This window comes from Panthera leo, chromosome B3 (genome assembly GCF_018350215.1).
Source record: "Panthera leo isolate Ple1 chromosome B3, P.leo_Ple1_pat1.1, whole genome shotgun sequence".
Lineage (NCBI taxonomy): Eukaryota > Metazoa > Chordata > Mammalia > Carnivora > Felidae > Panthera > Panthera leo.
In genome coordinates, this window is record NC_056684.1 from 106,276,687 (window position 1) to 106,290,065 (window position 13,379).

The 13,379-nt window shown below is 37.2% G+C and overlaps 1 protein-coding gene across 4 annotated transcripts in view; it reads left to right on the plus strand.

Moving 5' to 3' along the window:
• The window catches only part of LRRC9 (leucine rich repeat containing 9), a 112,460-nt gene that overhangs the window by 926 nt on the left and 98,155 nt on the right, over nt 1–13,379 (plus strand). For all 4 annotated transcript variants that reach the window (XM_042943393.1, XM_042943396.1, XM_042943394.1 and 1 more), the window contains exons 2-6: nt 8,672–8,749; nt 9,005–9,223; nt 10,147–10,287; nt 10,843–10,906; nt 11,213–11,283. In XM_042943393.1, the coding sequence (XP_042799327.1) occupies nt 8,702–8,749; nt 9,005–9,223; nt 10,147–10,287; nt 10,843–10,906; nt 11,213–11,283 (543 nt within the window). In that variant the 5' untranslated portion in view covers nt 8,672–8,701. The remainder of the gene's footprint in view (nt 1–8,671; nt 8,750–9,004; nt 9,224–10,146; nt 10,288–10,842; nt 10,907–11,212; nt 11,284–13,379) is intronic.

Genomic DNA, 13,379 nt, shown 5'->3' on the forward strand with positions numbered 1-13,379 from the left:
AAGAAACTTGATTTTTCAGAATAATACCCTACCCAGCTCTCATGGCAGACAGAACATGGTGCTTTATACTCTAATTATTATACTCTGGTCTTGTATGGCAAATATTTACATATTATTATATTATATTCCAAGTTATACCATATAGGACCCTGTAGCATGACAATTAATTCAAGCCATTTAACAAACTTTTATGGAACACCAAGCAAGTGCCAGGCACAGTGATAGGTTCATTGACCCTGCCTTCGGTGAACATGTTACCTGGTAGGGAGGAAGGACCTGCAAGCATCACAGTAGAGTAGGACAGGTGCTATAAATAGAAAGTGTGCAGGCCTTAACAAGGAAGAGAACGATTATAATACTACCTGAGAGAATTGAAGTCTTCATACAGAAGACCCTTGATTTAAAATTTTAAGGATGTATGGAGTATGCCATAAAGTCAAGGGAAAAAGGCATTTTAGGAAAGGAAGACTGCATATGCCAAAATGCAGAAATGCCCCAGCCCATTCAGAGAACCATAGTTGTGGTCAGACTCTGAGGTGTTGGGAGTTTGTGGTTGATGAGCTTGACAAGCAGGCAGGGGTCAGATCATGGATACCATGAATACCTTCCAAGGAGAGTAGCCTAAATAGATTTACCTTTTGGGAGGTTGGCTGTTACAGTAGTGTAGAAGGTGGATTGGAGGGATGGATGTAGGACTGTAAGGAGAGCATCCAATTAAGGTGAAGTGATAAAGGCCTGAACTAACGCAGAGGCAAATATGATGGAGAGGAGGGGGAAAAGGATAGACATTTAAGAGGTATATTCAGAAGAATTTAACGAGCAAGTGAATATGGAAGAAAGACTAAAAGAGTGGTTAAGGATATGTCCCAGGGTTCTAATATGGATGATTACAAAGATGGTGCAATTTACCAAGAGAAAGCATACACTAGGAGAAGAAAGCTGGCTGGAAAATATGACTCCAGGTTTGAACGCACTGAATTTAAGATGCCTGTGACACATTCAGATGTAGCTTTCCATATTGGAAATTGGATTTGCACAGGAAGGAAGTTGCACAGCAAAAAGGAAGATAAAAATTAGTAATTTTCACCAAGAAGGAAACAATTGATCAGAAAAGTAGATTTGAAATAACAAGTAGAGGGGCAAGTGGGTGGCTCAGTCGGTTAAGCATCTGACTTCGGCTCAGGTCATGATCTCGCAGTTCGTGAGTTCGCGCCCTGCTTGGGCTTCTCTCTCTCTCCGTGTCTCTCCCTGCCCTTCCCCTACCTGCACGCTCGCTCTCTCTCTCTCTCTCTCTCTCTGTCTCAAAATAAATAAATAAAAATTTAAAAAAATATAACAAGTAGAGAGAAGACACGGGGAAAATGTCAAACCAAAGAAGAAATCTTAAAGAAAGGAGTCATCAACATTGACAAACGCTATGTCAAGGTCAAGTTAAATTGAGAGCTGAAACATGGTAAGTGTCTTTGACAATTAGAAGATTATTGTTGACCTTGGCAAAAGAAATGGTTGTGGCCTGACATATCATCAGTCAGACTGTAGTGAGTTAAGAACTGAATGGAGGTAGTGAAGCATTGCTAATGACTACTCTATCTAGAAGTTTTTCAGCGAAAATATCTAAACCCAGCTACTCATAGAATACAAGATAGGAAGACTTTTTTTTTTTTAAGACAGGAATGATCTAACATTCATGTATGGAGGGAAAAGAAACTGCAGAGAAGAAAAGGTGGGAATAAATGAGGAGGAGGAAAATTTGACGGAATAGTATTCTGAAAGAGACTGACGAGGATGGGATCAGTACACACATTTTGGACAAGAGAAAGAATACTTTCACTAAGAGGGGAGTCAGGAAGGGAAAGAAATACATTTTTAGGAGGAAAAGAAATTTAAGGAATGTAAATCTGATGTCATCACTGTTCTCTGTGAAGACGGGAGACAAGATCATCTGCAGAGGAGGGGTGGGAGGGAGAACCTGAGAAGAGTGGCAGAAGTTTAGAATAGTCCCTATGTCATGAATCCCCCATCTGTATGTCTAGCCCTACTCTCACTAGGAGAGGAAGTCGAAGAGGAAAATATAAAATGTTGTTGAAGACGGAGGCAGCTGAAGTAGAGGCCATGCATTTGTAGTGACTTCAGCTCCGTGCTGGTTATATGAAATGTTTCAGCAGCACTTCACAGTGGAGAGGGGGAGGTGATTGGATCAATCTGAGATCGGAAGGGTGAAAGTTATAGAAGCTCCTGGTGGCTCCTGGTTCCCTGAAGGAACTAGAGGAGACCTGTGGTCTCTTAGATGGTCAGGCCCTGAAAAGAACTTCCCCAAAGTGGAGGAGAGTGGGTACAAGCTGGCCAACAGGACACAACTCTTGATGAAATCAGAAGCTTCAGCTGGAAGCCTTGGGTCTACTAATGACTGGAGGAAGCATAGGAGGCTTATAAGTACCAGAGAGGTTCAGGCTCCTCATAATTCAGGTGCAGTTATTCAAATTATAGAATCGGAAGCTTTGTAATTAAATTTTGTTTTGCTAATTAATATTGGATTAGAACAGATTTTTTTCTAAATGAAGGCATTGATGAAAGAAAATAAGATGAAGTGGAAGGTAAGGCTGATATCCAAAATATACGTGTTTTCTCTATCAAGAAAAAGTAGTCTCCTTGAATAAATAGAAGACTAATACTGTAAAGATGGAAGTTCTCTTTAAATTAAGCTTTACACTGGAATCTCAAAAACCCAAGTGAATTTTTAAACACTAAATACAAAATAAACATAAATTTTGGTTGGAAAAATAAATGAAAAAGTAGCCAAGAAATTTTTAAAAAAGAATATGATGGAAGTTAATATAAATCACAGTAATTAAAACAGGATAATACTATAGGAATAGATAGAGCTAAGGGAGAACACAGATTGGAAAGTCCCAAATTAGGCTCAAATATATGTGATAATTTAGTAAATAACAAAGGGAACAGTTAATTTCTTTTGGAATAGACATCTTGGACATGGACTAGATAACTGGAATTGCCATTTGGTGACTTTGGATGTACTGAGGACAGGCTTTTTCCTTGTGTGGTGGTGGGAAGGCAGGCTTTCCTTTAGTGTTCACAGACATTAAACCAGAATGTAAGGATTTCTTAATGATGAGAAGGGGTGGTGGTACAAAGCTCTCCTTTACTTAATATGGCATCTGAATAAGCCTAGGGAGGGAAGACTGTGGCCCACATCTATGGACGGGCCTCTGATAGAGTACCTAATCCTCTCAAAGTTGTTCCTTGCTAAGTGCTCCATTGCCTGGCTGCTCCTGCAGCCTATGCTGTAATATATGGGGAGGGGGGGGGAGGGCAAGAATGGGTTAAAGAGACAGTTGCAAGGAAAGATCAGTATCACCTTCAATATGGATCCATCATCTAACTACTTCTCACCATCCCCACTACCTCCACCCCACCACAACCACCATCCTCTCTCTCATGTTATTACAAGTGTTTCTTAACTGGTCTCCTTGCTTCTACCGTAGACACCTACAGTCTATTTTCAACAGAGTAGATCGGGTGATCCTTTCCAAAACTTAAGACAGCTCATATTACTCTCCCCCCCAAAATCCTCATAGAGATTTCCATTTTACTCATAATACTAAAATGTAAAATCTTCACAAGGGCCTACAAATCACAAGACAGCACATGATCTGTCCCTGCAATACCTTTCTGATGTCACATCCTACCTGTCTCTATTTCACTAGCTGTGTTCCAGCCATATCATTTTCCTTGCTATTTTGCAAACATGCCAACTATTCTTTCATCCTGTTCTTTTTTTTTACATGTGTTCTTCCCTCTGCATGGATGCATTTTCCCCAGATTTCCTCATAGCTCACACTCCCTCATTTCCTTCACCTCTTTGTCCAGATGCTACCTTACTAGAGAAGTCTTTTCTTTCCTCCACCCCCTATCATTTTCTGACTGGTAGATATTAGTTCCTCAACACAAATGTTAATGAATAAGTGATGAATTAGTAGAGATTCCAGTGTATTAGAATAATTTTCTGGCTCTTATTTTTCTTTGTGATGCTAGCTGGGGCCCCTCCCCTTCTCAACTCAGCATGGTCAGACTGTGTCTCCAGTTTACAAAGCCTGAGTACAAATACAGACTCTGATATAAATCTCAAAGTCTTTTGATTTGGTTCCCTTGGATGGCTTACAGCCACCATCTTCCCAATCACTGCTGGTCTGAGTTTGGGGAATGTTTTCGGATAGTTTTATAAAACTTCTTTCCTTGGTACATTGAATTTTGGGCTGGTTTATACCAATGGGCTTTTCTCTCAGACTCATGCCATCTACTTCATTTTCATTCAAAAGACGCTTTGCTAATAAAATACTCAAGAATAAACTAACCAAAGAGGTGAAAGACCTGTACTCTGAAAACTATGAAACACTGATGAAATAAATTGAAGATGACAGAAAGAAATGGAAAGATATTCCATGCTTATGGATTGTTAAATCCATAAATATTGTTAAAATGCTTATACTACCCAAAGCAATCTACACATTTAATGCAATCTCTACCAACATACCAACAGCATTTTTTGCAGAACTAGAACCAAAAAGCCTAAAATTTATATGGAACTACAAAAGACCCCAAATAGCCAAAGCAGCCTTGAAAAAGAAAATCAAAACTGGAGGTATCACAATTCCGACTTCAAGTTATATTACAAAGCTGTAGCAATCAAAACAGTATGGTACAGATACAAAAATAGACACATAGATCAATGGAACAGAATAAAAACCCCAGGAATAAGCCCACAATTATATGGTCAATCTTCAACAAAGGAGGCAAGAATATGCAATGGGAAAAAGTCTCTTCAACAAATGGTTTGGGAAAACTGTACAGCTACATGCAAAAGAACGAAATTGGACCACTTTCTTACACCATACATAAAAATAAACTCAAAATGGATTAAAAAACTAAATGTGAGACCTGAAGCAATAAAAATCCTAGTTGAGAGCACAGGCAGTAATTTCTCTGACACTGATCATAGTAACATCTTTCTAGATATGTCTTCTGAGGCAAGGGAAACAAAAGCAAAAATAAACTATTGGGACTACATCAAAATAAGAAGCTTCTGCACAGCAAAAGAAACAGTCAACAAAACTAAAAGAGAACCTACTGAATGGGAGAAGATACTTGCTAGTGACATATCTGATCAGGGGTTAATATCTAAAATATTAACACACAAAAAAACCACAAATAACCCAATTAAAAAATGGGCAGAAGACATGAACAGACATTTCTCCAAAGAAGAAATACAAGGTGGCCAAAAGGCACATGAAAAGATGCTCAATATCACTCACCATCAGGGAAATGTAAATCAAAACCACAATGAGATCACTTCACACCTATCAGAATGGCTAAAATCAGAAACTCAAGAAATAATAAGTGTCAGCGAGGATGTGGAAAAAAAGGAATCCTCATGCGGTGTTGGTGGGAATGTAAACCAGTGCAGCCACTGTGGAAAACAGTAGGGAGGTTCTTCAAAAAATTAAAAATAGAACTACACTGTGATACAGTAGTTGCACTACTGGATATTTACCCAAAGAATTGGAAAACACTAATTTTAAGGGATATATGCACCCTTGTGTTTATTGCAACATTATTTACAATAGCCAAACTGTGGAAGCAGCCCAAGTGTGCACTGATAGAAGGGAAGGATGGATAAAGAAGAGGTGATATATACATATATATATGTATATATCACATTTTTCTGCCATAAAGAAGAACAAAATCTTGCCATTTGCAACAACATGGATGAATAGAGAGAGTATAAAATGCTAAGAGAAATAGCTAGTCCGAGAAAGACAAATGCCATGTGATTTCACTCGTGTGGAATTTAAGAAACAAAGGAACAAAGGAAAAGAGAGAGATAGACCAGAAAACAGACTCCGTTTTTTTGTTTTTAAGTTTATTTATTTATTTTGAGAGAGACAGAGTGCGAGCAACCAAAGGAGGGGCAGAGAGAGAGGGAAAGAAGTAATCCCAAGCAGGCTCTGCACTATCAGGACAGAGCCCAATGTGGGGACTTGAATTCACAAACCGTGAGATCATGACCTGAGCCAAAACCAAGAGTTGGATGCTTAACCAACTGAGACATCCAGGTGCCCCACAAAACAGATTCTTAACTAGAGAGAACAAATGGATGGTTACCAGATGGGAGGTGGGTGGGGTTATGGGTGAAATAGGTCAAAGGGATTAAGAATACACTTATCACAATGAACACTGTGTAATGTATAGAGTGTTGAAGTACTACGTTGTGCACCTGAAACTAATATATCACTGTACATTAACAATATTGGAATTTAAATAAAAACAATAACAGCAACAAAATACCTTTTTAAACATCTCTGACAATCAATGCCCCTTTCCTAGCATTGTTACACATTCCTTTCTTATTTTCACATTTCCCTAGTCATTTTAGTGGGATTTAGGGAGGGAAGAGGGATTTAGGGATGGACTCAAGTCACCAACTCATTTTTCTTAAAATTTAAATTTATGTACATGTATATAATTATGATTGAATGAATGAAAGTAGACATATACTTTTAAAATACATATTTAAGTAAAATTTTGTTCTAAGTATAACATCTGTATAGATATCACACAAAATCTTAGGTATCTAATTTTATTTTCTCAAAGTGAATGTGTTCCTTTAATCAGCATGCAGATCACAAAACACATCTTCATCAGCACTCCAGAGCCCTTCTTTGCCTCCTCCTAGTCACCCACCCCTGAAAGGTAACCACCACTATCTGGGACTGCTGCTAAAACCATAGATTGGTTTGCTTTCAAATTTTATATGAACAGAGCCACATATTATGAACCTCACTGTGTTTGTGTGTCTTCCTTTGCTCAATATTGTGCTTGTGGGAATCATCCATGTTGTATACAACAATAGTTTCTTTCTCATTCCACCTCTAGGTATAAACTCAGACTAAATGTGCACTAATGTCTCTTATGATAAAAATGTTCAGGGAAGCACCATTTAACTCCAAATTGGAGACAGTCCGAAAGTCTACTAACAGAATGAATAAATGATTTATTATAGTCTTACTTTTGAAAGTAAGTTTATGTATTCTTACTTTTGAAACATGCTTTTGAAAAGTTTTTTTTTTCTTTTCCAGTTTTGCCTAGATCTATCCCCGTCCAACCTCTCACGCCTATTATATGTAAAGATAGACATACTCAGTTGTTAATATTAGTTACCTTGCACGCAGCTTTCACCTGCATGTTAACAACTCATGTTAACCACTTTGTATGTTTATATGTTTTATCCTTTCATAATCATACACACGTGCATAACTACATATACATATATATGTATATTTATATACATATACATACATATACATATACACAGACATATACACATATACATACATATATACACACATGCATAACTGCGGGGGAATTAGTGTAAAAAGTGGGATCATGATATATATCATATCTACATTTTTGCTTTGTCATGTCATCATATTAAAACCTAGACTCCTGTATTTTATTTTTTTTTTTTTTTTTTTTTTTTTTTTTTTTTTTCAACGTTTTTATTTATTTTTGGGACAGAGAGAGACAGAGCATGAACGGGGGAGGGGCAGAGAGAGAGGGAGACACAGAATCTGAAACAGGCTCCAGGCTCTGAGCCATCAGCCCAGAGCCTGACGCGGGGCTCGAACTCACGGACCGTGAGATCGTGACCTGGCTGAAGTCGGACGCTTAACCGACTGCGCCACCCAGGCGCCCCAAGACTCCTGTATTTTAAAAACAGTATGTGCCTAGAATAATATAATGGACATATTAAAAATTACAAAAAAAAACTGAGTTAAATTTTATTGTAGCTATTAGATATTAAGCAGTTCATATCATCTAAAATGAAAACACTGGCTCATTCATTTTAATAAATATTTATTCCCATGCCAGGTATGTCACTAATTCCTGAGGTTTCTTTTCTTCCCTAGTACACTTAGAGAGCTATGTTCAGTTTGGGACACAACAGTGTAATAGGAAGGATAAACTGGAGCCTGTTCGAAGGAGAGAAACAGGGATATCTCTAGTGAGAGAACTAAAAGACATGAGCTGGGGAGTGAGGTAAAGTTGTAGATGAGAGATGACTGTGTTCGTCAAGTATGGAAGAAAAATACTTGTTTTATTTGAACCCAGGAGGTAGAATAACAGTGGAGTGGAGTTATGGACAGACAGAATTAAATTCAAAATAAAAAAGAACTTTCTAACAGAAAGTTTTAGAGATGGAATGGACAGTCTTGGGGCCCAGACAGATACTTGGTATTACACTGTGTGAAAATTTCAGGCCACATGTGGGTGGTTTCACTTCAGTAGCTTTAAGATCCCTTTCAGGGGTGCCTGGGTGCTCAGTTGGTTGAACATCTGACTTCGGCTCAGATCATGATCTCACGGTCTGTGAGTTCGAGCCCCACCTCGGGCTCTGTGCTGACAGCTCAGAGCCTGGAGCCTGCTTTGGATTCTGTGTCTCCCTCTCTCTCTGCCCCTCCCCTGCTCATGTTCTGTCTCTCTCTGTCTCAAAAATAAATAAAAACATTAAAAAAAATTTTTTTTAAAAAGAGCCCTTTCAACTTGGAATGACATGACTCTAGAATTTATTTAAACTTTTCACTTTCCTTAACAGGTATATTATGACCTTTATTTTTAATGGAAGATGATTGAATGTGAAAACCTAAACCAAGAAGAAATAATTAAGGAACTGGTGAGTCAAAGCCAAATTTATTTTCAACTCCATTTGCAAGAATGTTAAGTGAACATTTTTATACTCCTTTCTGGAGCTTATACTCCTTTCTGGTCTACCCCATGACCTTTGGAAACAGAGAAAAACCATTACATGGTATGACTTTCCTTCTTGTAAAAGTCAAAAATGGCATTGGTGCAATTGGCAATTTATAATTTCTACTGGCAAAAATATTTTCTTTTAATAGGTAATAACCCAATTTCTTTTTTGAAACAGTGTTTATGCAATGGTTTGTCTTACGAGATGGTTGGACAAAAAGGATCAGATATTTCAGAACTGGAGATGTTTTTCTCAGGGTATCCCCGTATAGTTGGATTATCATTATTTCCTAATCTAACGAGTCTCACCATTGTTGCTCAAGATATAAAGGAAATATCAGGACTAGAAACTTGTTTACAGCTTAAAGAACTTTGGATTGCCGAATGCTGCATAGAGGTAAGCGTAAACACAACCTTATGTGAAGTATTTTATGCTGAATTCTTTGGCTTTGGGAAAAAAAATTCCTTGAAATACATGCATGAGTCATAAATCAAAACAGATGAATGGGGGCGGGGCATACATGATGAATTACAATAAAACCCTTCACCCTGTAAAACAAAACAAACTAAACAGATAAATGGGTAAAATACAGAAATAGATTTCTACAAAGGAGAAAATAGAAATAAAGACATAGAAATAATAGACATATTCTACTTTTTAGTAATCAGATCAGATCAAATAATGCCCAGTATTGCTTAGTAGTAAATTGGTCCACTTGGTCAGTATTGGTTGTATGAAAATTGTAACATCTGTATTGAAAAGCAATACTGCAAAATGTATCATGAGTCAAGGAAAGGTGCATACCTTTTGAGTCAGAAATCCCTTGTTCTCAGATCTTATCCTAGAGGAGTAATTCAACAGCAGAAAACAACGGTATGCATGAAGTTATTTGTTATAGCACTATTTAAAAATGTGAAACGAATATTCTGCACGTAAAGGTATTTTTAAGAAAATTATTATAAACTTCATGAGGCTGCACCTTGGTGGCCCAGTCAGTTGAGTGTCCAACTTTGGCTCGGGTCATGGTCTCACAGGCTGAGGGAGAGAGTGTTAAGCAGGCTTCATCCTCAGCATGGAGCCCAATTGATGCAGGGCTCTAGCTCACAACCCTGGGATCATGACCTGAGCCAAAATCAACTGAGCCACCCAAGCACCCCTGTATTTTTTTCTTTTATAATGTTTAGTTCATTTTGCTGGCTACAGGTTTTTCAATAAAGTGTGATTTTTAAAAGAAAATGTGCTTATAATCTACTCTATTAAAAGGATTGATTCTAAAACAGAAGTTAACACTATTCAGTCTCTTTTTTTTTTTTTTACAGAAAATTGGAGGTCTTCAAGAATGTAGAAATTTAGAAAAATTGTATTTATATTTTAATAAAATTTCCAAGATAGAAAATTTAGAGAAATTATTCAGCTTGGAAGTTCTTTGGCTGAACCACAATACAATTAAAAATATTGAGGTAAGATAATTTCAGTCATTTATATGTAAAGTCAATTGTTCCTGTGGAGTTTTAACCACAATGTCCTAAATAATATAATGGTTAGGGACCAGAATATTCGTGACTAGTTTAATAATTGTTAAAAAAAACTAACATGTATATAGTATTTTATAATGTGTAGAAACTTCATATACATCGTTTTCTTTGTTCCTCCCACCAAGCCTGGGAGGTAAGGTATTATTTCTTCTTCAAAGGTTAAAAAAAATAGAGATTTAGAGAAATTATATGTAACTTGCCAAGGATTATAAACACACTCTGTGTGATGTGTTTTTCTTCTTACTCATCATCTTCTTTTCCTCTCCACTCCTGTCCCCCTTCTCTCCTCCTCCAATAATTCTCTCCATATTCCAGGGAAACAAAGATGGGTTCACTGAGACACCTACTTAGCTTCTGTGTTTGTGAGGTACACAGTACCCAGTGCTCAGAACACTTGGAGAACCAACCAGATAGATCAGATCATTTATAAGTATATATTTTACTAATTTCTTCTAAATTCTATATTGTCTAAATTTTTAGGGCTTGCAAACTTTGAAGAATTTAAATGACCTCAACCTTGCTGGAAATCTAATAAGCAGCATTGGTATGTACTGTTTCATTTGGAATATGAGCTAATGCTACAATAATTTTTTATCAGTATGAAAAGTACATTCTTAGATTTCGTTTTTAGACTCTTGTATGATAGTTTGCAAGGCATTTCTAAATCTGTGATTACAGGATGTGAAAATATTACCCACTAACCAGTTATTACTAACTATACAATGTTATTGTTAGTCTTACTTATATGCAAGCCATGATGATCATATATAACTAAAAAATATTATAGGATATGAGCAGGAGGTAAAATAAGAAATTTGATTTTTCTTTCATCTTGTTTTTTAAATTAAAGGTCGATGTCTTGATCCCAATGAACAACTGGAAAGATTAAACCTTTCTGGTAACCAAATATGTTCTTTCAAGGTATGTTTAAGTGGAACAGTCTACTTTTATTTACCAACCTAGATCATGAATCGTCTTATTGCAGAAAATGTACTAAATAGTTCCCTTTTAAGGAACAATTTAATTATTTTGGACTACCCAATACTCTTGGAAATTTTACAGGCAGCTGATTAAGTTAGCCATACTGATCTGACACTTTTAAATCTAACACTATTTACTTGCCTTTGTTTTCCTCTGATCTTTCTGGCTGCATCTCTTCAGTTTACTGGTGTTTCTTCTCCTGGATCTAAAAAATGGACTCTTCCAGGTTAGGCCCAGGATCTTTTCTCATTGCTATCTATGTTCATTCTCTAAATAATCTCATCATATCTTATGACTTTAAATAGCTTTTATTCATTTATTACTCCTACATTTCTACTTTCTCTAACAGCTATCTCTATTTCTACTTTCCCTAATAACTCCCAGAACTACAGACATCTCCTATCCTAACTCAAACTGATTTCCCCTCCAATGAACCATCTTCTCCTGCAGCTTTCTCTACCTCTCTAAATGGCATCTCCATTTTCCTAATAACTTAAGCCACAACCCTTAGAGTCATTCTTTTTTACTCCTCTTATTTCTTCATAACCCATATCCAGTCCATCAGCAAATTCTATTGGCTCTATTCAGAATATGTCCAGTCTGACCATTTTTTACCACCTGTATCTCTACTAATCTGGTTCAAGACACCATCAGCTCTAACCTGCATTTGGGGTTGGGGGGAAAAGCCTCCTAACAGGTCCCCTTGTGTTTACCCTTTCACTACTTGCTCCTTGAAAAAATATGTGAGATCAAATAATTCTTCCACTCAAAACTCACTCTTGCTTCTCCCACACTGTGTCTCTGACGATGCTGCTCCCAGTTTCCCTTTTGTTTATTCCATTTCAGCTGCTCTGGTCTCCTTACTGGTCCTTGAATACAGCTATCACTGTCACCTTAGGGCCTTTGCACTTGCTGGGGTATTCTTCCCCCAAATATCTTCATGGCTCATCTCCTCATTTCTTTCAGGATTGTGTTAAGATGTTATGTTCTTAGTGACCTCTTTCCTGCCCAATTTAGGTAAAATAACAGCAACCTTACTTCCCTCCCTAACCTGAAGCACTCTTATCACTCTCCCTGTGTTTTCTTCTTGGTGCTTATCCACATCCCTGACTAGAAAGAATACAAGCTCCCTGAGTGCAGGAAGCTTGCCTGTTTTGTTCACTGTATTCACAATGCTTAAAACAGTATTTGACATGTAAAATCTCAAAAAGCATTTGAATGGAAGAGAGGAAAGCAAAAACACTTAATGTTTATGGGATATAATATGGCTGAAAACATGGCATTTGTAATTTCGACGGTGTCAAATTGAAAGTGCGTATTCAAACACTTCCTCTAGACAGTAATGAAGAAAGATGAGTAAATTTACTATAGAAATAATTTTGAATGGATCATTATTAAAATACACATTCTTTCACTCAGAGAAGAATATAAGATGCCAAAAAGCTATAAGAATGAGGCAGAGTATTATAAGCACTTTAACCAGAAATTTTAAAAACATAAAAAGTTTAAACAAAATTTTATTCATCAGAGTCAAGAGGAAATAATTGATATGAACACTAAGGGGTTGACAGAATTTCAGCAAGCATTAGAGGAGGATCTTCTAAAAATACAGTGGGAGGGACTCTTGATCTCGGAGTCATGAGTTTGAGCGCCATGCTGGGCATAGAGATTACTAAAAATAAATAAAAATTAAAAATACATGCAGTGGGAGGTAAGCATTCTAAGGTGAGAACATTATGCACGAAGACATGGAGGTAAGAAAATCAAGGGGTATATTTGAACAACATCAGCAGAAGAGAGCAGAGGGAGCTACGAAAGATAAATTCAGAATCCTGTGGGAGGTCATTTTAAGCTGACTAACGAGACATGAGGTGCTTAGGAAAAGAGCATTCCAGGCAAAGTGTGAAGGACCTAAATGGTGGAAAGAGCATGGCAAATTCAAGAAACTAGAAGTCTGTTGCTGGGACAGAGTGAGGGAGAGAATCATGAGTTGAGGCTGAAGAAGATAAGCACACAGTGCTGTGAGGATAAGGTAT